This window comes from Ursus arctos, unplaced genomic scaffold (assembly GCF_023065955.2).
Source record: "Ursus arctos isolate Adak ecotype North America unplaced genomic scaffold, UrsArc2.0 scaffold_21, whole genome shotgun sequence".
In the NCBI taxonomy this organism is placed as follows: domain Eukaryota; kingdom Metazoa; phylum Chordata; class Mammalia; order Carnivora; family Ursidae; genus Ursus; species Ursus arctos.
The window spans coordinates 8,844,235-8,868,480 of NW_026622886.1; the positions used below are offsets into that span (position 1 = coordinate 8,844,235).

Below are 24,246 nucleotides of genomic sequence, written 5' to 3' on the forward strand. Positions count from 1 at the left end.
GGGCTGTTGTAAGGGAGAAAACCAACTCCTTGCCTTGTTTAAGCCTGTTAGTTTGGTCTCTGATAGCTGCCAACACAATGTGACATCAGACTGGCCAATTAAAGTCAAGTGTTCTTATTGGTCAAGAATGACACCTTCAATTCACCCCAGGCCACCTTTAACAATCAGAATGCTCTAATTGGACAATACAGTTTGTGCTCTAATTCTGGAAGGGCTGATCAAGTAATACCTTCACTGAACACAGGGCAGGAAAAGGGGCAAAAGAACTGAAAGCTCCAGACTCTGCCCTCAAAGAGCTTATGGGTAATGGGAGAAGCAGGTCACAGCCACACAAAAGGTTTCCAACAAAAGGACCCATGTGATCCATAGCTGAAGCATTTCAGATGGCAAGCAAATGCTGTGGGATTTCAAAGAAGAGAAAAATCTGCTTATTCTGGGGCAGCCCCAGGAAGGATGTAGGGCTTGATCTGGAACCATGCAGCTAAGAGGACCAGGAGAAAGGAGCCATTCCAGGTGGACAAGTTGCATGAGCAGAGGCTTGGAATTAGGAATGAAAGTGTTTGGGGGAAGGTGGGAGTAGCCTGGGAAGCCAAAGAGATTCCACTGAGGCAGGATTAGGGGTGCCAAGGGGAGGAGCTTGGACTGGACTCCAGTCACTAATACTCAGAGCGAGGCTGATCTGGGGGCCCAGGACGAATGGACTGGGCGAGGAGCCTAGGGTGAGGCTCCAATAAGGAGGGTCCAGTAAGGAGGCTGACTGTGGTGTGCAGGGTCCTGAGACATTCCAGGTGGGGATGGCGTTCAGTAGCTCTGGCCCAGGTGGCAGATAAAATGACAGTGGCAATGGCACAAGCCAGTCCTCCCAGCTGAGAGATACTCTGAACAGCTAGAGGAACAGAGCAAGCCAACCTCACATCATCCCTCCTCTCTTCCCCTGCAGGCAGGCTTCTTGGATGGAAGCCTCGGCATTTACACGCCTCCCATCCCCCAATGGAAAGCAGGACACGGATCTGGCATCCAGAGGCAGAGAAGGATGATAGCCTCAATCCAACTGATGGTTCAGGACTCCAGACCCAGGATCATGATGACTCGGAATGGAAGCCACAGAATTCTAGAATTGCATGGGCTCCTGGAAAGTCCCTCAGGGATAATCTCGCCCACCGATTTTCGAACTGGGTTCCACATGGCAATAGGGTTCACTATTCACAGAGTGGAAAGTGATCGGACCCAAACAACTCTGCTTTTTTGTTTCATATATTGAGATTCCCAGAAAGGCTGCATTCCAAACCAAGTCTGAAACCCACCAACAACCATCATCTTACAGATGAGGGAACTGAGGCACACAGAACCCTGAACCCCCTTTCTTACAACTCCCATGGATCCTATCATCACATGGTCAGAATTTACATTTCCAGGACAGCCTTACAAGGTTGGGGCAATGCTGTTCCCACTCACTGTGCGACCCTCAGCTCCCAGCACCAGACCGGCCGGTCACAAAGTAGGCGCTTCATAGACACCTTCGAAACAGAGCCATGAATGAAGGTGGTTGGAAGTGGCTTTCAGCGGCAGAGCCATGGTGACTCAATCCCTGCCACGCCTGTGGCTCAGCGTGGCCCAGTTACGCAGGGGCCAAGCTCGGGCAAGTGCTAACAGAGCATCCTCGGCTCCTCTGTGCGCCGAGTTCCCAGCTACCTGTGGCAGGGCTGGGAAGTCTGCACGCCAGCCCTCCCCAAGGCCAGCTGTCTCCAGCCTTCACGGCAGCTCCCGTCATCCTGTACCCGAGTCACAGCACGAGCTTCTCGGGGGCACCCAGTGCACCCTATTCACGGCTATCTCTCCAGCACTCAGCACCACCCTTCTGCTTCTCTTTACCAAATTCCTGATTAAAAAAAAAAAAAAAAAAATTTTTTTTTTTTGGTAAGGTCTTTGAAAACACACTTGGGAACGTGCTGACCGTTACAGAGACTGAGCTAGGAAAGGGCTCCATCCTGGGAAGTCTCTGGTGAGCCTCCCAGGAGTGGTTTTTCTGCCTGGTGCTCATTTTTCTCCTTCTCTCTAAAATGGGAAGGTTGGCCACTTAATCAGCCTTTGAGGGCTGCATCAGTGCTCCGTGTAGCTGCAGGAAAAGGACCCGGTAAATTGAGTACACAGGGAAGCAGACCTCAGGCCACCAACTGTGGTCTCATTCCACACGTCTGAGCCCACGCACCCGTGGACCAAACTTCCTATCCGGACTTGTAGACGACACACAGCTCCATCCACAGGGAGCAGGGAGAGGCTGGAGAGGGATCGCCCTTTGGTTTTGCACTAGATTCTAACTATCTCAACAACTGCATCATAGTATGAGTGTGAGTGCGTGTGTGAGACCATGTGTGAGTGAGTGTGTGTCTGTGTGAGAGGCCTCTGCTGGGCACTGAAACTCTCAGAATGACCTTTCTGTGGCCAATCTCAACTCAGTTTCTTGATGTCAAAAGCACGGGATCATTTTTTCCCACTAGGCGACTCAGTTCCTGGCCTCTTCTTGGGCCTACAAAACTATCCAATGCCTTAAAAGTGAAAACTATCAGCTCCCAAACATGAAAAGAAAACTGCAAAGCCATAATTAATAGCTGTGTAATTAAGCGGCTAAAACCCGTAACATGAAGTCAACATCATGAACTGTTGACATCAACATTCATCACAATTCCATTACATTTGGGGGTGGGGGAGGAAGGCTGGTTAGATTTTTCTCACTCTGCAAGAATTCCCGAGGACGCATGACGACAGCTGAGAAATCTGAGCCCACCAAAAAATGAGATGTACACACAGCAAAATAATTCCAAAAGCAAAATCATTACAGTTTTTTTTCTAGCTGTAACAGAAATCTGCTGGGGTCTGTCTGGGTGTGATATGGGTCGGTGCCTCCAAAGACGGGGAGGCTAGAAATAAGGAAGATGTTAAAACGACCTACATGACAGTCTGCAAATCTTAGCTATCAAAACTCAACCCAAACTTAGAAGCCCTGGCAAATGCCTGATTTCTGACAATCCTGCTGAACTAATGTAGGCCTGTGTGCACACGTGCACGCACACACACACACATGCACGCACACACACACACGCCCTGTTTCCCGGTACTGCTGCAGTTAAGAAATATCTGCTCTCACTTCTTCCAAATGGAAATACACTGAAGCTTTCCTTGATATACGAGGTACAATCAATAACCCCCTACTTCCCCTTTCATAGAAAACTCATTTTACTTTAAGGAAAACACAATGAATGATTAAGATCCGTAACAGAGACCCTGCGCACAGAATACGTAAGGATTTCTAGTTGTGACAAGTCTTTGCAATGGAAAACTTCTGGCAAACAGAAAACAAAGGTAAGAAACCTGCCTAGAAGCCTGTCTCCCACTGGGCACACCGCCTCTTTTCCAGCGCTCGGTGCAACACAGGGCAACCTCTTCTTTTATGCAAGAACAGGGTGGATTTTACAGCTCAGCTGAGGCGCACGAGGCTTTGTGAGCCCCTGCGCTTGTGTTTTCTTTCAGAAAGAGCCTGCTCAGGCTGGGCCACAGATTCCTCTAGAAAGTCCACCAGTGCAGAGGCTCAAGAAACCCATTCTTTCTGGGCCAGTGGGAAGTTGGCTAAGGGGCCATCTGGGTTCTGCAGAGCCCAGCAGGAACACCCCTCCTTTCTGAGTGGGCGTTCCAAGGACTTCCTGACCTTCAAGTAGCAGCATCTGAGCCCAAATCATAATGCTCTAGGGAGCCCATGACAGCCCCACCCCCACCCCCGCCACGGCTGAAGGTGCAAAGGTAGGGGCTGATCAGATGCAAGGTTCCACTGAGGCCTAACAGACTGCAGGGGAGGGACACAGTAACTCCATACGTCCAAAGGTTGGGAGGACCAAAGCTGGGGTAACCTTTACCTCCTGGTTAGTCTTCGGATGGGATCCCTTCGTACTCTTCCTCCTCCCCCCACCCCCATCTTGGGATAGTCAATCCAGGTTCGCAAAACACTTGAGCACCAACAATGCAAAGAGTGGCCTTGGGAAGCCCAGAAAGAGCACAGGACTAGGAGTCCAACAGCTGCCCAGTGTTGCCACTTATTTGGTGACTTTGGGCAAAATATGTCCCCTCTGCCTACCCTCAGCTTCCTCTCGTGCAAAATCAGGCTCCCAGTGCCTACCACTCCCCCTGACACCTAGGGCTTTTAGGAACATTGATAGAAATAATTGATGGAACTTCGTAAACCGTGCAAGCCTAAAGAACAAATAATAACAAGGCATTGTGGGATTCACAATTGTCAGAGCAGCCTGATAAGTAGCAGACATCTCCTCCTGTCTTCCAGTGTCCCCATGCTTCAATTCCACTCAATTGGCAGGTGAGTTTGTTCCCCGAGGAAGGGGGAAGAAGAGGCAGACCTGAATGAGTCAATAGGAACATTAGGTTAAACCGGCTCAGATTAAGTATTTCAATCAATACGTGTCACACGGTTCTGGGAAAAAAGTGGTCCCGGTCTTTCTAATCACAAAACCGGACTGGATATTGGCAGTGGCGTGTGCTTTTCCACCGATACCAGTGCCTGGTATTTAGTGGACGCTGAATTGCCTCCCAAGTGAAAGACCAGGAGAGATGGAGAGAGACCAACAAAAGCACAAACGCTGAGTCAACAAGCCGGAGGACGAGATACGCGGTTGCTTTATCTTCACAATTCCACATTGCCGATCTGATTAAATCGATCGTCTATCTAATAGCTGATGTTTTTAATCCCTGTGGAATTGACCAGCTGCCTCATCATGGTCTAGACACAGTCTTAGGGTTACTAGAACGTTTAAGAAATTTTCGTCAGGTCACATTGCAGCCTTGCTGCAGACAGCCAGCAAAATTCACCAGACAGCCCACTGATGGAACGCCAGGTGGCCCGGGGGTGGGGGTGGGGGGACACCCAGCTCCTGCACCCAGCCAGCATGCCCGTCCATAAGCCTTGTCAGCTTCTCTGGGTCAGGTCCCCAGGCTGTGCAGGACCCAGGGGTAATCGCAACTGAGGAAAGGAAGCAAAGCCTTGTTTCTTTCTTCCTGGGGCAGCCTGGCATCGTGGACACCGACCTGGGGATTCAGGGAGCTCAGGTCCAGACCTAGCTGAGAAGTGAGGCCCTCCCACTCGGAAAGCTCAGGACTCTCCCTCACCCGCTCTTCTGCCAGCAGCCATGCGGCCCCACGCACATCAGGAAAGTCCCCTGGCTCTCCAGGGTCTGGTTCACAAAACCCACACGACACCCAACCTGAAAGCAGCAGGCCTGCCCCAGGAGCTCCGTGCCGGCTTCTTCCAGCTCTAAGATCTGAGTATCTATGCAGACACAGCTTTCAATTCTGAATTAGCACGAGGTGCCATCTCACGGGAAGAAAGTGGATATAAAGGAATAATGAACAATCATTCTCTTTTTCTGTTCTTCAAAGAGAGGCAAGCTTTGAAAAAGAGAACTTTTCAGGGCTGGGAATTTGGAAACAGAGTGGGAGACTCCCAGCCAGTTAGCCAGTGGTTAGCTCTAGGCTCTTGGTTTGCCTGTTAGCGAATTTTCATTGATTCATGGTTCGTTTCACAGATGACCAGTATTTACTCAGCACCCACCATGTGTGGACGCTGTTCTGAGTCTCGGGGTGAGAGTGGGGAATGAAACAGACAAACACTCTGCTCGCATGGCGCTTATGGCCTTCGGCCTCATTCACTCATTGAAGTGCCAACTGTGTGCCACCTGGACACCCAAAGATGAAGAAGAAACTGTCTGGACCGTAAAGATGAACAGGCAGCCTGATGAGCACTATGATGGAGGTTTTGGGGGCTGTGGGATGAGAACCCCAGCAATACCAGCTGTCATGTATGAGCACTCACGGCCCCCCACTAAGTGCTGATACACATCATGGCATTTTGTCTTAGCCCCCAAACATCCCTATGCACCAGGGGGAAAATGAGGCAGAGAGTGAAGAACCCACCCCAGGCAGCCCAGCCAGTAAGGGATGACGCTGGGATGTGAACCCAGGCTGCCTGACCTCCGACGCTTGGTTATACAGCACCATATCAGCCTCTCTCTCCAGAACATCAGCCAGGTGAGACATTTCAGTGAGTAAATAAAATAAGCCACGACATCCCAAAGTCCTCATCTACACTGGGGTTTAGGCATTCAGGACTGATCCTTTCTGTGGAAGTAAAATAGATTTAATCACAAACTTCTTAGGAAAAAATATACATATTTCTTTAATACAGTGGCAAGCCAGTTTTGAACCTCAGACCTTGGAGAGCCATAGGTGAAGGTGTCAGCTCTGACAAACGAAAGCAAGCACTTTGGCCTGGAAGGTCGGGACGTGTCTGGCTGGGTTATTTTTGGTTCAGAGATAGCTTTGATGAGTTCCACCTTTGCTCCCTTGTATCAAAAATGGAACCTGGGAGGAGAGGCGACAGCACTGAAGGGGGAATAAAAAAGAAGAGCTTTGCATCAGGAAAAGAGCAGAATTGCAAATAATCAGGAGGGGATGCTTGGAAGCATCTAATTGGACCCCGCATCCTACCAGGTCTGTTCCAATATTGGTTCTCCTCCTTCCCTTTTTTCCATCCCTTTGGGGTCCTAGAGCTCTACACGGTTCCAAGCACAGGACCTACCTTCCTCTCCCCTCCCCATCCTGCCTGGCCCGGTGCTTCTCCAAGCCTCAGGGGGACACTCTCTCCTGGCTGGTCCCCACAACCAAACACAAAAAAACACAGGCATCCCTGCTCCCTGAGCAGCTGAGCCTCCTGTGATGTCAGAGCCGAAAGGACTTGCTAATCATCCGGGCCAGTGCTTTTCAGACCCTACTTGGCAACAGAATCCCTTTCTCAGATGATGTTATGCCAAAGTCCAATATGTGTAGCACCGACAGAAGGGTAGCAGCCCTGGTGACGTGTGTGTGCAGGGTGGGGACAGGAAGCCTCCCTACCTGGAGGCCCTTTATGGAACCTTAAGATCATGAGAGTCCAGTCTGAAGTTACTGATTGGGCCTAAGCCCCTCCGTTTACAGATGACATCCTGAGACCCATTTGCCTCCATCCTGTTGAGAAAACGTCCCAAACATCCTCCTGGTTCCTTATGGTTAGTGTGGTTAGTGTGCCCATCAGCCACTTTGAGGTTGCTTGTCCATTGGTCCTAAAGTGGTCCCAGGGGTTGCAGGCAGAAATACGCCCGCAGCGGGGGCACGATGGTAGTAACTACCTCGCAGGCCACGTGACACAGTCGAACGCTTCCTCCTCCTAGATGCTTTCTCCCGTTGACTGTGAGAACATGTCTATTCTCCCTTTCTACTGACTGTTCTTTCTCGGTCTCCTTCGCTGGCTCCTCCTTTTCTGCCTAGCCCAAGGAAGGGCCCAGTCCTTGGTCCTCCTGTCTCTTCTACATTCACTCCCTAAGTGACTTGGTCCCATCTCATGGCTTTAAAAACCATCCGTATACTTCCAACTCCCACATTTATACCTCCGAACCAGTCTCTCCTGAACGCAGCCATGATTATCCAACCCCCTTGTTGACACCTCTTCCCACAGATCTCGAAGGCTCCTCAGACTTAGCATGTCCCAAACTGGACTCCCAACCTCTCCGCCATCGGCAAACCTGTTCCTTCCCCCAGGCTTCCCCAGCTCAGTTTATGCCACTGCACCTTCCAGTTGTTCAGACCAAAAACCCTGGAGTCATCTTGGACTCCTCTCGTGTCCTGACACTCCACGCCCCGTGTATCAGCAACATCTTGTTGCCGCTTCCTTTTCGTCGCGGCCCCAGTCCAACCACTTCTTAGCCCACCTCCTCTGCTCCCACGGTGGTCTACTGCACAAGCATCTCCTGCCTGGGTCATTTTAAGAACCGCCACATACTGGCCTTGGTTTCACTCTCGCTCCTCTACAGCCCATTTTTCTTTTTTTTTCTTTTTTTTTTTTTTAATGATTTTTTATTATATTATGTTAGTCACCATACAGTACATCCCCGGTTTCTGATGTAAGGCTCGATGATTCATTAGTTGTGTATAACACCCAGTGCACCATGCAATACGTGCCCTCCTTACTACCCATCACCGGTCTATCCCATTTCCCCACCCCCTTCCCCTCTGAAGTCCTCAGTTTGTTTCTCATAGTCCATAGTCTCTCATGTTTCATTCCCCCTTCTGATTACCCCCCCTTTCTTTATCCCTTTCTTCCCCTACCGATCATCCTAGTTCTTATGTTCCATAGATGAGAGAAATCATATGATAGTTGTCTTTCTCTGTTTGACTTATTTCACTTAGCATTATCTCCTCCAGTGCTGTCCATGTTGTAGCAAATGTTGAGAACTCGTTCTTTCTGATAGCTGAGTAATATTCCATTGTATATATGGACCACAACTTCTTAATCCAGTCATCTGTTGAAGGGCATCTCGGCTCCTTCCACAATTTAGCTATTGTGGACATTGCTGCTATGAACATTGGGGTGCATATGGCCCTTCTCTTCACTACGTCTGTATCTTTGGGGTAAATACCCAGTAGTGCAATGGCTGGGTCATAGGGTAGCTCAATTTTTAACTTTTTAAGGGACCTCCACACTGTTTTCCAGAGTGGCTGTACCAACTTGCATTCCCACCAACAATGTAGGAGGGATCCCCTTTCTTCACATCCTCTCCAACAATTGTTGTTTCTTGCCTTGTCTATTTTTGCCATTCTAACTGGCGTAAGGTGGTATCTCAGTGTGGTTTTGATTTGAATTTCCTTGATTACAGCCCATTTTTCAACCAGCAGCCAAAGTGATCCTTTTAAATCGTAAGCCAGACCTGTAAACCCTTACTCAAAATCCTGTAATGGCTTCCCAGTTCACTAAAAATAAAAGCCAAAATCTACACTAGCCGATGAGGACCTACCCGACCTGGCTTTCTGTGATTCTCTGCTCTCACCTCTTATTCCTCCTGGCTCACTCACGCTTCTCTACCACACTGGTGTCTTTGCTATTCCTGCCTCAGGGCCTTTGCACTGACGGTTCCCTCTGCCAGGAACACTCCTCCCTCGGTTAAATCCCTCAATCTCCTTCACCTCTCTACACCAATGTCACCTTCTCTGCGAGACCACCCTAACCACACTATATACATACAACCCACCATCTCAGCCCACCTGGTCCCCCTCAGTCTGATTTATTTTTCCTACGGCAGGTATCACTTTCTAACATCCTGTACTTGCTTACTTCTGTTAACTGCATACGGTCTCCCCCCATTAGAATTCACAGTCTATGAAGGCAAGGACTTTTGTCTGTGCACTGATCAATGCCAAGGGCCTATAACCACGTCTTCTATGTAGTAGGCTCTTGATAAACGTGTGTTGAATGAATGAATGATCGAATGATTATTTTGCAGTTTTCAGATCACTTTCATATCCGATGATTCCTTTGAGTCTCAAAACTCTCTCAGGCTTTCTCAGATAAGAAAACAAGTCCAGAGAGGTTAAATCACTTGCCTGAAATCACACAGCTTGCTCTATACTGGGCCTCATGCCCTCTCCTGTCCTTAAACCGCAAGAGCATGATACCTGACCACAGTGGTGCTGATCTCTCCAAGGCCCAGAGCCCATCCAGCTCTCTCCTCCCTCCCCAAACTCATACCCAGCTGTGCCGAAGACTGTGTTTGGAGGTATAGTGCACAGGCTGCTTTTTTTTTCCCCAGAGAAGCACTGATATACGTTTATTCAAGTGAACGCATATCTTGTCTCTAGGGACCATGGGACCCAGACATAAGCTTCCAGGCCAACTTCTGACCCTAAAGCCCTCCTCCAGAATGAGGAACACTGATAAGGTGCCCCATCCCCGGCCTTTGGTCTCCCCACATATCACAACAACTGGACATTCTGTAAGGAATGAGGGAGGGGGGACCCTTCCAGGGAGGGGAGAACCTTCCAGGGAGGGGAGAGAGAGACCCTTTGAAATCAAGAGGAAGCTCTGTTCTTTCTTAACAACCATGGGCTGAAATGTGAGGTTGCTAAGTGCACCTTCATAACTGCTTCCAGTCCCTTGCTGACAAATGTCTTTCAGGTTCAGGTCCACATCACAGGAACGGCTACAGCAGCTGGGTGATTTCTGCCTCACCCACTGTACTATGAACTGTGTCGCTGCTCACGATTGCTCTTTTTGCACAGGCTGCTGGGAAGCTCAAGAGCAGCAAATCCTGGTTCTCAGGCCTCCAGACTCAGGACTTAACCAGCGGCCCCCCAGTTTCCAGGCTTGAGGATTTAGGCTGAATTATACCACCTGCTTTCCTGGTTCGCCATCTTACAGATGGCGAATTGTGGGACTTCCTGGCGTCCACAGCCGTGTGGGCGGATTCCTACAACAAATCTCCTCATATATAATCTCTGTATAACCTATTGGTTCTGTTTCTCTGGAAAACCCCAACACAGTGGTAACACTCAATAAATAGTACCTTTTACCATTAGCTAAGCGCCGAGCTTTAGAGTTTCCCACAGGGGCGTCTCATTTGACACTTGTGACTCCATGAATACCAGACCCTGGTATCATCATTATTTCCCATTCCTATAAGAAACAGGTTCAGAGAGGTCAGGGGCGCATCTGAGGTCCCCCAGCATGTGTACACCCTGCTAGGCCTGAGCTGAAGCCCCCTCCTTGCTAGAGGGTTCGGGCACCTTTCTGCACCCCCTCCTCGTCTACTGCGCCCTCCCTGCCCCCGCAGGCTCCCGGCTGCCCCGAGTGAGCAGTTCCACAGGCCGAGACCACCAGAGGCCGTGAAGCCACCAGCGTGCTTCTGGCCTGTGCTTTCCTCCACAGCTCTCATGCTGACAGAAAGAGAAACTTGGGGCAGCAGGAGGGTCAGCAACGGCAGCAGGACCCCGTGGGAAGGGGTGTGGGGAAGGCTGAGAGGGGAATGGAAGCAGGGGTGCCCACACCTGGCAGCAGTACCCGGAGACTCTGCATCTGGCCCTGAAGATGGCGGCTGCAGAATGGAGGGAGATGGGGGAGCAGGTTTCTCCAGAGAGAGGGGCACACGCAGAATTGAGAATCAGGAGAAGCCGCCCTGATGACACGGCTCCAGTGTGGGAAGGAGAATCGGGAGTCTTAACCCCCCATCCCACCCCCAGGGCCCCTGACTGGCTGGTGTCCTGGTGCTGGCCACAGCCTCGGCCGGAGGCCCACAGGAGGGGCAGCTGGGCCTCCCCAGACGTCGCCCCACCGGCGCCGTGAGCCTCTAAGGAGCTCCTGCCACGGGCACAGTTTTACATTCAGGGGATTATCTGTGAATCAACCAAACCCACGTCAGGCCTGCAAGCTACACGAGAGCAGGTCCCTTGTCCGGTGTTGCCCACAGCGGTGAGTCCAGGCCCCAGGCCTTCAGAGTCGGCGAAGATAAGCCTGCAAGGAGCGGAGGCTGGAGGGCGAGGAAAGGGAAAGCTGTATATGCTCCCCAGTACTTGAAATCCTCTGAGGCCATCGAAAGAGAGAGAGAGAGGGAGAGGGAGATGGTGAGGGAGAGAGGGAGAGAGGTGGGGGAGAGAAGGTGATCCGTGTCTGCCTGCTCGCATGCACATCCTGACTTACGGGGGTGCCGTGCGCCGGGACCAGGAGGAAACAATGACACCCGCCACCCCAAATCCCCAGTTAAATCCAAGCAGCCTCTCTGATTTGCGTTTGGATGTTAACGCACTGGGGAACTGCTAATATGATTCCGTGCTGAACACACCTGATCTTCGCAGTAATTGCTTTCACTGACGCAGCCACGAGCTAATGGGGACCTCCCCCACTAGCGAGTTCCCGCACTAGCATTTCTCTTCCTGTGATATGTACAGTGAAAACCACAGATGTTACGGCCTGGTCGTAAATTAATCTCCAAAACTGCCGTTGACAACACAGCCTCTCAGCCCTCGCTGCCCCCAAGGAGCGATCTGGTTTGGAAGAGACAATGCATCACGGAGGACAGGAGATGGGCTAAGAATCCAGAAACCTAGGTACTGGTTCCTGCTCTGCCATGTGACCTTGTGACATTGGGCAAGGAGGGTCTCACTCTGAGGCTCAGTTTCCCCACCTGTAAAGTTGTGAGAGTTGAACCAGTGCTCCCCAGGGATGGGGCAGTGCACGGGTGGGAGAAAGGGAGAATTTGAAGTCTCTTAGACTTGAGCTCAAATCCCACTCTGCCATTTATTGCTCAGCAACTCTGGGCAACTTACGAAATGTCTAACAGCCTCAGATTCTTCTTGCACAGGGTGGGGGGTGATGACAATACCTAACTGGCCTTTCCACATTCATCCATCCCTTCCTTCCCGTTTGTTCTGAGTACTGCAGCCTACATGAGCTTCTTAGAACACAAATCTGATCATAGCATTTCCCTCTTTAAAAGCTTTCAAAAGCTTTCCAGTGTCCTCAGGAAAAGACAGATTCCTTAATCTGGCAGATGTCCAGGTTCATCCCGACCCAGGTCCCCTCACTTTGTTCTCCCAATCCAGCCACATTGGCTGCTCTCCTTCTCACCAGGCTCCCGTCTGCCACAGGCCCTTTGCACATTCTGTTTGCATTCACGGAGTACTCTTCTACATTTTCAACCAAATGGGTCATTCGTCGACTTCACTCAAGGCACATTTCCTGGTCTAAGCCTTCTCTTACTCCTGACTGCATCAAGAGCCTCAGAAAAGGCTCTTCCAGCCCCGTGTATCTCTCCTTTGTAGCAACCATCACAGCTGTAAATTTACATTTACATGATTATTTGATGAAAAAAAAATAAGTTCACCACAGGCCCGCAAGCTCCGTGAAGGCAGGGACCCTGTTGTTTAACATCTAACACAATGCCTGCAATCAAGGTCGCAATGAATATAATAAAACTCATTCATTAAGCAACATTTATCCAGCAATTTCTACATGTCAGACACTTCCCTACAGCTCTAAGAATTAGGTTGTATTATTACTCTCACTTAACAAAGGGGAGGACTGAGTCACAGAGAGGTTAGGTAACTTGCCCAATATCACACAGCTAGTAAGTGGTCAAACCCTGGAAGTCTGGTGACTGGGAGACTGGAGCCTTTCACTCCATATGAAGCAGATCCATAAGCAAGGAAGCTGGCACTTCTTTAACATTTGATGATGATAATAATAATAACAATAACCAGCAGACATTAAGTATGATCTGTCCAATACTACATACTCCAGGGACTTTACATGAATCCACTCACCTTACTAAGGACCCCACTGAGGAAGTACGACCACGATCCTCATTTAACAGACGAGGAAACGGAGTCTCAGAAGGTTCATTGGCTTTCCCAAGGTCATCAGACACCTTGGTCCACCAACTCAAAAGTCTGGGAAAACGCCAGCTCTGGGATTCTCAGGGAGTACCAGGACAATTCTCCACCATGCTGCAGATCTCTGCATTTGGTTCTAGTGAGAAGGCCACGCGCCTCCTGGCACTGAGCCTGCCCAGCTAGGCCGAGTATGGACAGCGCTGTCCCCCGAGACCACAGAGCCAGCCACTGCCCCAGGGCCTCGGCTCAGGAGTTACACAGAGACCTCACAGGGCAGCCAGGACGGGGAAAGCCAGCACAGCTAGGAGAAGAGCTGTGACCACATATTACACAAAGGACGATCCTCGACCAGGAGCACCACACCCAGGCAAGTGGAGCCCTTCACTCCACGCACCCCTCAGGCTGCACTGGAGTCCTCCTGGGATCCCCTCAGAGGCTCACCGGAGCCAGAGTTCACCTTCAGAACACAGGTTGTGAAGCCCAAACGTCAATTCTAACCCTTAGTATCTATTGCAACTCAATCAGCCGCTAAACCTGTCTGAGCCTCGGTTTCCTCCCCCATAAAATGGGAATAAGCAACACCCACTTCACATGAACAGCGTGAAGACTGAATCAAGTAGGACGTATGGAAGGCCTTCTAGCACGGTACCTGGCCCAGCAAGTGTCGGCACCTCGGCAGGTACCATGCAGGGCACGGCAGACGGGAAAAGATAGGTACGTAATACAATTTGCCAGGGGCACCCACTCTTGGGGAGTCATTTCTTACCCATGCCTGAGAGCTTCATACTGATTCACTATGAATCCAGATAGCACCCCACTTCCAGAACAGGATGACAATAACATTGATAATACACATGAAGGATGATAGGTATTAAGTGTGTATTTAACATGAGACACTGGGAAAAATACTTTGTATACACTGCATTATTTCTTTTATATTAGTTTAATCTTCACAAATATCCTACAAGGCGGTCCAGAGCCAGACTGCCTGGGTTTAAATCTGACCCAACCACTCGTTAGCTATGTCACCTTACCCAAATTCTTTAAACTTTCCGTTCCTCCGCTTTCTAATCTAGAATTACAGTTGGGAGTGGCTGCCCTTCCAGAGACCAGAATTCCCAGCCGCCTTGCTTCTAGCTGAGGCCATGTGACTTGAGTTCCTGTCACTGGACTGGAGAAAGAGTTGACATACTCACACCCAGACTGTCCTCTAAGAACTTCCTATACAGGCTTCCACCCTCCTGATGACCCCGAGCAGGGAAGTTCCCCAGAGCCGAATGTTCCGGATGGCCGAGCCTCCATCAACATTCACGGACCGAAGCGCCTTCCTGCTCTGCCACCAATCAGACCACTTTTATAGTGTTTAGCCGCTACGATGTGAGGGTTTATCTGATGCAACAGCTAGCATCACCCCAACTACTGAAGAAATTGGTACCAGAAGTGTGGTGCTTAAATATGTAGCCTTGGCTTAGAAGTCAGAGAGTAGACCCCGGGAAAAGTGGTAAAATGTTTGCTCAAACTGTTGCCTCGGATAACTCTGAGGCCCAAAGTGAGCCAACCAAACCTGCAGCCTCTAGAGAAAGAGGTTTGAAAAAAAAAAATAACAGGAATAACGGGAACTCGTTACTCCTGGTGGGGAGTTAAGGCATTTGAAAGAAAGAGGAACTGCGGCACAAATTAGCCAGTTTGCAAGTGAAATGGGGAAAGAATTGTGGAGAACTGAGAAGGACAACTATTTCTAGACCCTAAAAGGAAGAGTCAAGAGGTAAGAGTCAAGATCGAGAAGACTTTGAAGTGAAAGAAATGATCAGCTTAAGGGTAGAAGCTTCCCGCCTAACCCTGACGGCCACAAGGTAGCTGTCATTAAACGGAGGGAAAAGGAAGGGTATCTGGTTAAGAAAGTGAAGAAATCATCCAGGCTTGATCATCAGCCCTAGGAAAGGACTATGGGTGTGGCTACTGGCACACTAGATGCTGTAGATGAAAATCCTACTAAGTGGTCAAGGGAGCTACACTGGCAAAATCTATGAACCTGCATTTTATTTATTTTTATTTTTTTAAATTATGTTAAGTTAGTCACCATACAGTACATCCTTAGTTTTTGATGTAGTGTTCCATGATTCATTGTTTGCGTATAACACCCAGTGCTCCATGCAATACGTGCCTTCCTTCATACCCACCATCAGGCTAAACCTGCATTTTAAAAGTATCTTACTGTTACGACATCAACACAATCCTTGGGCCCCTCAAAGTTCAAGGGTGGGAACCAGGGTACAAAAGATTTAGAGCCTCCGGTGGGTCATATTCCTCAAGAGCCACTTCGGGAGTGGCCAAGAAGAAAAATGGACAAAGCCAATCCTCCCACAAGGCAGAGCCAGGAGCTTGGAGAATAATAAACCAGAACATTGTTCAAGCAAGGAACGTCCCCGGTTTCCAGGGCACAGCCACGCGGTACCTGCCTGCCAAGGTTTCCTAACCCCTAAGGGCCAGCACTTGTGTATGTCTTCCGTGACTGCGCTTTGCCCTAATGGGAGTTTTCCCATGGCTATCCTGCCCTGCTCCGAGATGGCATATGGACGCAGAGTGGCAGATAACATGTCTCTGTTGGCTCAGGGCTCCCTAGACCATGAGAAACCACACACAATCCAATGGATAGGACTGAGCTTCACCCCAAGATCCTGAACTTTCCCCTGGAAGCGGTGATTGCATAGAATGTTAGTTTCCTCCCTTGGGGAAGGGAGAACATGTTTTGTGTGAGAGAAGAAGGACACACAGAGATATGTGGTGGCCAGGGAGCCAGTGAGACATCTGGCTAAGGATATATGGACACAAGTGATGGAGATCCCTTCCAGGCTCTCGTAAGATCTTCTACCCTCTCCTTCTTCCTCTACCTATTGGCTGGATGGCTGTCCTGCAGGCCACATACTGATGCTAAAGAAAGCCAAATCCATCAGTCTTAGTACCTAAATGACCCTCTTGCTGCCCCCCACCTCACTCCTCTCCCAATCAGACTTTAGTGAGTAAGAAACAACCTTCTATTATGTTCAAATTCTAAGATTTGGGGGTTGGCTTTAATAACAGCTAATGTAATTGTAATGGTTATAATACAGAGAAACAATGCCTGGCATATAACAAGCACTATACAAGTGTAGCTATTATTATAATACCCATTTTACAGATAGGAAAACTGCAAGTTGTAGGCATGTCTGACTTCGAGGTCAATGTTTTTTTATATTTACCTTTCAGTAGATGATAATCAGACCTATTTTATAGATGAGTTTGGCTCGAGGTCACAAATAATAACAGATCCAGAAGTAGAGGTCTTCCCCCTTTTCGAAAGCCATCAGCATGCCACACCTGACCCCAGGTCTCTAGATGGATACCTCATTGTTTTATTTTGCTGTTATTTTTCTTTTCTGTTCCATCAAACACCCTACTTGCAAATGCCCCAGCACTGAACTGGCAAGTCTGCATAGAAAACCAAATAACCCTCCACTGACCCAAATTCCAAGTTTTAATTTACACGCAGCCAGTTAATTAAAAACGTGCTCTGTGAGCACAGACACTACCGTGGCTGACTCCTGAGATAGTTTTCCTATTCTTTGTCAGAAGCTAGGTTTCTTCTGTGACATTTTTATCCAGCACAGCAACACTACACCATGGAACAGCATGGCCAGCTAGGGGACCGGAAAACTGCCGAGTAAGCATTTAGCGCAGATCAGAATCTAAGGGGGCAACAGTGAAGCAAAAGACCTGAAAACCGTCCTACCCACCAAGCCAGTGCTGCCAGGGGCTAGGGCTCATCTTAATTAATGTTTACAAAGTGATTGAGGATCCCTGAATGAAAGGGACTATTCAAAATCACCAGCCTAAATAATCAGTGTTTGAAGGAAGCCATTATAATTGAGTGCCTACTATGTGACAGGTGTTTTCGCATACTTGATCTGCTTTAATCCTTTAATCACTGTATGGGGTAGATTTGGATTTTCTTCCTTTTTTATGCCTTTTTGTTTTGTTTTGGCAATCCTCACTGCGCAGATGAGAAAACCAAATTCAGCAAAATTAAGTCATTTGCTGGAAAGCGGTAGAGCTGAAATATGAGGCTAAATCTTTCCCAGTGTAAAGTCCTTATCCCTTTCATCACACCACACTGCCTCTTCTAGTCTTCCCTTCACACTCTTTCTGCATTTAAGACTACATTTCATTGAAGAATGCCTATGGCTTTGTTTTAATGTCTTTTTTCACTGCGGTACATTTTAAAATACAGCGAAATGCACACATCTTAAGTTTACAATGCAATCAACGCATTTTGACAAATGCATGTACCTCTGAACCCTATCACCCTGGAAAGTTCCCTAGTGCCCCTTCACTAAGGATGCCTGTAATAAAAAATACAGCAATTAAAATGAACTACTTTCCTTTGACCCAATCTTTTTGTGACCTTAGCAGTCGGGGCTGAGCCCATGGAGCCAATTCCTGAGATGAGTCCCCTGAATTGTCTGACTTTGGGAATATCGGGAAGGGGGATCCAAGTAAAATTCTGTACCCTGCTGGCTCTATCCATACTGAACACGTGGAGATGAGTTAATCCGGATGAGACAGAGATGTGAGATACCTTTATACCTGGATTATCACAACTACCACCACCATTTTGGCCCCAACCGTGTGTCTGGCAGCAGACTGTAACACCCTTATACACATAATCTTGCTTAATCCTAATTATTACCCCTATTTTATAGCTGAAGAAACTGGGCTCAGAGAGGTTAGGTAACATGTCTAAGAACACACAGCTATAACATGACAGTCTTGAAATTGAAATCCAGGAGGTCTGACTTCAGAGGCCTTTAGAGAGGTTGATGACAGATGTTGGTGGGTGAATTTTAAATCCCAAAGATTTAACGGGCCACTTATATTCATTCGACAAATCGTACCTGGCATCTGCTACGTGCTAGGTTTTGTGCTGAGTGATATGAAAGGAGAGACAAAGATGAATGCGACTAAGCTTGCACTGGAGGTGCCACGGTGTGACGGGGAGTCACTTAAAGCAAGGTCAGGGTCAGGAATCCCAAGGGAGGGGAAAGGGCGGTGTCTGGCGCAGGTATGAGGGGTGGGGAAGGGGCTGCATCAAGGAAGCCCTCACAGAAGTGTTGGAAAGAGCATTCTTGACCAAGTCTTCAGGGATGAGAAGTGGCCAGCTCTGAAGTGTTCGAGGGAAAATGACGAACACACACCAATGGCTTGCCAAAGCACTTCTGCCTGCCCCTTATTTAGCTTTCGCAAAACCAATCAGGCCAGATTCGAAAACCCCACAGAAACCCAACATTCACTGGGGTCTCTTCGCTCTTATCCCACCTCTTCGAAACAGCTCAAAATCAACAGAAGAAAAAGGCCCTCTGAACATATCACAGTCCCCACAAAGTACATGCCCTAAACCCAGTCATATTATTTTTGACAGCCACCGAGCCCTTGCTCTCAGCCAGTTATCTTCTGTTTTCTGAACTGAGTGCCATGTGATTAGTTTCATAATTCCTTGGGTGTGGCAGCCTAGCAGCAACAAATTAGAAGGGTGGACAGGTGGAGAGATAGCAGGAAGAGGGGCAACCAAGGTAGTAAGATTTGAAAAGATGATTCAAGAGACTCAAAAATCAATAGCTTCTTTCTGGACATCATTGTATAATATTACACAACAGCTCCAACAGTGTACCAGGCTCTCTCTTAGACTTGGGCAGAGGCTATAAAAATGTAAAATCTAGCACAGCCCAGTGCAGTTCGAGAAGAACAAAAAGTGTATGAATTGGGACAGAATGTCAGGCTGTAAAGGGTCTCTGTTCAACTGGGTAGGTAATGGAGGGCAAGCTGATGGCCTAAAGGCAGGGAATTCTCCTGCCAATAAAGAGCAAAACACTTCAGTTCCCCCTGTGCCTCAGTTCCTCCTCCGTACAATGGGGCTAATGTAGTAGCTTTCCAAGGGAGAATGCTGAAGATCAAATGGGTCAACATACAGAGTAGTGTTGGAGGCACGTTAGCGGTTATTACCTCTGGACCGCAGTACTTGCTCGCTCCTTAAATTTACTAACTGCTCGCTAAATATCGATGAATAAACAAATTCACCAATGAATAAGTGAGACTGCTGAGTTAAAGGGGAAAAAAATCAATCACGTAAGGCACCGGCTCCTTAATAAGGCTTGCAGATCAGAAAGACTGCCATGCAAAATAGTTTAATAGGTTTGATGTTTAATGTATGTTTCAGATGCCTAAGAAATTAATTGCTCATTCCTTACTCTCCCGTATAAATGACATGCCATTTTAAACAAGCTCAAGGAAAGGAGAGAGAGAGATCACAATGAAATTACAGCATATCTCATACTAAGAGATGGCTGAAGGGCCCTGAAACCCAGGAGTTAAAGCTCTGTGGTGTGGGAATCGTTGGGATGGCAGCAAACCCCGACCGCCACACATTCACCCTGCCCAAAACCAACTCTGTGGTCTTCTCCTTCCTTAAGGTATACTTACTCCAAAAAGGATAAACACAAAAACTGTCTTTAAAAGGTGTTAAGGATCATAAAAAAACCAATTTGAAAAAACCTAAAGGCTACTAATACAGACAGAGCTACAAGAGGCCCTTGATTTACAGACGAGACTGAGGCCCAAGAAGGAGAGTCAACCAAAGCCCTAAGTTCCAGAGAATGGCAAAGGCACAGGTGGAGCGGGACGCCCAGATTCCCAAACTGGTAACCCCCTAAGGGGAATGCTGCTTCCTTGGAAGGAACCCCTTCGAGAGCTTAGTAAAAGCAGGGTCCAGTCCCAGCAGGGGGATAAGGGTTTGGGAGCCAGTAAGAAATAAAGGTCGATTGTAATGGGAGAGGTAAGAACAGGAGAGGTGAGGTGCACCTGGTGGGAAGAAAATTAAGCCCTTCTGTGCTTTTTGTGGGGGCAGGGCTCCGAACAGACAGCAGTCCAGTCCAAAGCTCCTGGGTTTTTCAGGTGAATCCTCCCCCTTCTGAAGAAGCCCATCCAAAGACCCACGCTTTCTCCTAGATGTTTCCACCTGGGTCAGGATTTCACGTGTGTTTGGGGTGGGGGTGGGGATAGCGGATGGGGGATGGGGAGCCTCTCAGAGGCTCTGCGCCCTCGACTGGCTGCAAAGGGGGAAGGTCTCTGGCAAAGAGATCCTCAAGAGTCTCCAGATGAACGCGTTAGTCTCGGTCCCGCCCCTCCCCCACCACGCCCACTTTGCTCCTTCCTTCTCCTCCCCCAACGATGATCAAAACCAGGTGAAAGGACCAAGAGCTGGAGGGTCAGTTTCCCGAGAGCTTTTGCTGGAGCCTCGTGCGCCTGCTCTCTCCTGCGCACACTCACAGGCACACTTCACATGCACACTCTTGGCACCCCCAGAGGCCGGGCCGCGCCTGCTGCATCTTTCTTTCAGCCCCCGGGAAACCGACAGGCAGCAACATGAATGAAATCTACCCAGAAAGACTGCATTTCAGCTCCGACCACGTAATCTCCGGCCAAACCGCCGAATATGTAGCAAAGTTTTATTTCGCTTTTAGAGTCTCCAGTTACGCTTCTACCATTTCCTGTGGAAAACTGAAGCTTTGAAGTGTCTAGCTCAGGCTTTCGCAGACAGGCAGGACCGCCAGCTCGAGCTCTCGAAAACAAAAGCCTCTGGCCCCCACCCCCTCCGCCGTCAGAACTACAGATTTAAACCCACCCTCCCGCCTTTGAAACGGGGGGGGGGGGGGGTGGGAGAGGATGACAGAACCTGCTGGAAACGACTCCCTTAACTGACTGCCCCCTCCAGAACCCCGCCCACTCCCATCTTGCCCGGGTCCCGAGTGGCGCTCCTTCAGCAAAGTGGTGACAGCTGCAGCTCCCTGCCACCGGGAACCGAGAGAAGCAAGAGCTGGGAGCTCGGAAATGGGGGGAGGGGGTGTCCATCGCGCAGCACCCACCCCCTGCGCGCTCTGGCCTTTAAACACTGCCCCGGGAAAACTTGGGACCTGTAAGTCTTCCCACTCCACCCTCTCACCACACACACCTCTCCCCCAGTTTCTAGGCCAAGCGAGCTCTCAAACGTTCTGCCTTGACGGCCGCGGGGCCTCTCGTGCACCCGCGCCAGGACACTGTCCCGGAGGGCGCCGGGAAGTACGCGAACTGGGCGGTGGAGGAGGAATGCACCTCCTCCGGAACACCAGGGAGCCAAACTCGTGCGCCCGAGAATTTGGCATCTTCAAGGTCAAAAAACGAAATGAAACAAAACACAGGGCTCTGGCAGAAATATGTACTAAAGGCAAATGATAAAACCTGTGTCCCCAAACGGTTTTGCGTTCTTCCCACAGTCTGCGGGCAGCCGCCGCCGCCCCGCCCCATTGTAGGGGCGGAACAGTGCGCTCCGGGACTTGGGAACCTTAGGAGCCGCGTAAAGTACGCGGATTATGAGCGCGGGAGTGAGCGGGCGAGTTTCGGGCCGCCTCCAGCTCCGCGGCCCCCTCAGAGGCTTGGGACGGCGGTGGGTGGCCGGAACGACGCGGGAGGGTGGGCGCGAGGCAAACTTGCAACCAGAGTTGGCCAAGTGGGGTGGGAGGAGGCGGCACCCGCGCGGCCACTTACCGCTGGCATTCTTCCCGCAGATGAGGTGCTGGTAGGGCTGCAGGAGCCCCCAGATCTCGGAGTCGTTGTTGACCGTGTGCTCCAGCGTCTCCACGGTGAACCTGGGCGCCTCGTGGAGTGCGTGGTGGTGGTGATGGTGGTGGTTGGCGGCGGCAGCGGCGGCCGGTGGGGCTGCGGCGGCGGCAGCGGCGGCCGGCGGGGCGCAACAGCTGCTGCCCCCGCTGGCGCTGCTGGCTGCGCTGCAGGCGCCGCCGCTCGCCGCTCCCCCTCCGGGTGCCTCCCGCTCCTTATCCGCCGCGGTGGCCGTGCCGGGGCCGGAGCCCGGGCCTGAGCCCGAGCTGGAGCCCGGGCCAGGGCCGCTGCAGCTCCGGGGCAGCCCGGAGGCCACGACCCGCGAATAGATGTCCCGGAAGAGGCTCTCCATGCAGGCTGTCAGGTAGATGGCGGCGTGTTCGTGGATGCGCAGCGCCACGCGGCTGTCCACCATCCAGCGGTACACGCGGCCCACAGAGAAGGTGAGGCCGCAGCGCGCAGACTTGCCGCGGCCCAGGCGGTCGCCGCCGGCACTGCTCATGTTGTAGAGGGACAGCGCGGCCAGCGCGGCCGCGGTGCAGTGCGCCGCCAGGCCCCAGGACAGCACTATCTCCATGGCGCTCTGGATCTCGTACTTCGTGCACTTAGCGAAGCGCAGGCTCAGGCGCTGCGCCTCCTTGGCGATGCGGACCAGCGCCCGGCTCACCAGCGTCGACAGCTTGGCCAGCGCGTCTTTGGGCAGGCCGCCGGGGGCCGCCAGGCCTGCCCGGGGATCCCGCGAGCGCAGCAGCAGCGCCTCCAGCTCCTGGAGGGTCCAGGGGACCTCGTCGAGGTCCGGCAGCAGCCGCGAACAGTGCTGGCCGGCGCAGTCCAGCCCCTCGGAGTCTTCCACCAGGGCAGTGTTGACGGTGTCGAAGCTGTTGTGCCGGCTGTGCATGGAGTCAGCTAGAGGCGGCCAGCAGCTCCCGCCATACGGGGACGCCGGGTGCGAGTCGGAACAGCACAGGGACAAGTTGGAGGAGCGCACCGAGTCCGCCGCGCCACCATAACCCGAGTCCAGCGTCAGATCCTCCAGCGTCCGCACCACAGGCTTCTTACCTCTCCTGGCCATCGCTGCGCCACTTCATGCTGCGGCCGCCGGGGAGTCGAGGGGAAGGAGCAGCGAGAGCGGCGGGCGCCGGCGCGCGGGGAGAGCCGAGTCCGCGCTGCCTCGGCTCACTTTTCCACCAGCCGCAACTACCAAGTGTTTCTACTTTCGGCTGCCTCCCCGAGCCTCAGCCGCTGGTAGACACTGGGCGGACCCCGAAGTCATCTTCCAGAGCCCGGACCGGAGCTGGGGAGCACTGAGGAGCGAGCCAGGCCGGGTGGGAAGCTCACGCCGGGACTCGCCCCTTTCTTCCAAAATAAAATAAAAAGTGTCTGACCCGCTCCTCCCTGGGCCCTGCTGGGCGCAGAAGCCGCCGGCCTCCGGTCTCAGTGTTCGTAGGACGGAAATGGACTCAGATGCCGCCGCAGCAGCAGCTCTGCCGGCAGCCGGCAGCTGGCTCCGGGCTCCCGGCCCGGGGTTCGCTAGGCGCCCGCCCCGCACTGAAGCGCAGCAGCTACCGCGGCGGCTGCAAACCCAGCCGAACCCCGCAAACCTCGGGCAGCCAGCGGGGCGGGCTTATGTAAAGCAGGGCCGGCGGAGAGCCAATGGGATCAGAGGATGCTAATTACCTCGCTTTTCTTTTTTTTAATTCCTCAGCTCCACGTAGCCCCGCCCCTTACACACGCCCCCGGCGGTGACCAGGACTGCAGGAAGTAGGGGGCAGCGGCCTGGGAATTGGGGGGCCTGTAGCAACGTAAAGACGCGGCTACTGTCTCCCTGCTGCTTCCCTGCCCCTCAGGCTCTTGGCTTTGGTACCAGAATGGGAGGGTGGTAGGTTGAGCAGGTGACCACCCACCCACCCAGGTGTGCTATCCGCCAATGGCTCACCAAGTGTCGGTCTGGGGTCGTTTCCTGTCCCTGAGTTTCGGATTTCACTTTCCTTTTTTCTTTAATACGCAGAGCATGTTTTTTCTCCCTTCCCCCTTCCCCCACCTTCGGGTCCCCAAACCAATTAAGGCGGTCCTCTTTCAGCCCTAGTTTTCTTAAGCGTGAAGGGAAAGTTAGAAACCAGGCCAGTGAGCCCAGAGGCCAGGGAGCTGGACACCACTGGAAGGCTGAAATCTCAGGACATTAGCCACCTGCCACCAGGGCACATTAACTAGGTTCTTTTCAACAGCCAGAAGACCTACCCTGCACCCATCCTTCAAAGGCCTGGGTGGTGCTGCTGGAAGGTCCCACTTTGCCATCTTGGTGCCCCTAGT

General features: G+C 51.1%; 1 protein-coding gene across 2 annotated transcripts in view; it reads right to left on the reverse strand.

The window, feature by feature from the left end:
• ABTB3 (ankyrin repeat and BTB domain containing 3) overlaps positions 1-23,497 on the reverse strand; it is a 299,729-nt gene extending 276,232 nt beyond the window's left edge. For both annotated transcript variants that reach the window (XM_044384463.3, XM_026499737.4), the window contains exon 1: positions 21,865-23,497. In XM_044384463.3, the coding sequence (XP_044240398.1) occupies positions 21,865-23,008 (1,144 nt within the window). In that variant the 5' untranslated portion in view covers positions 23,009-23,497. The remainder of the gene's footprint in view (positions 1-21,864) is intronic.
• Positions 23,498-24,246: the final 749 nt, after the last annotated feature.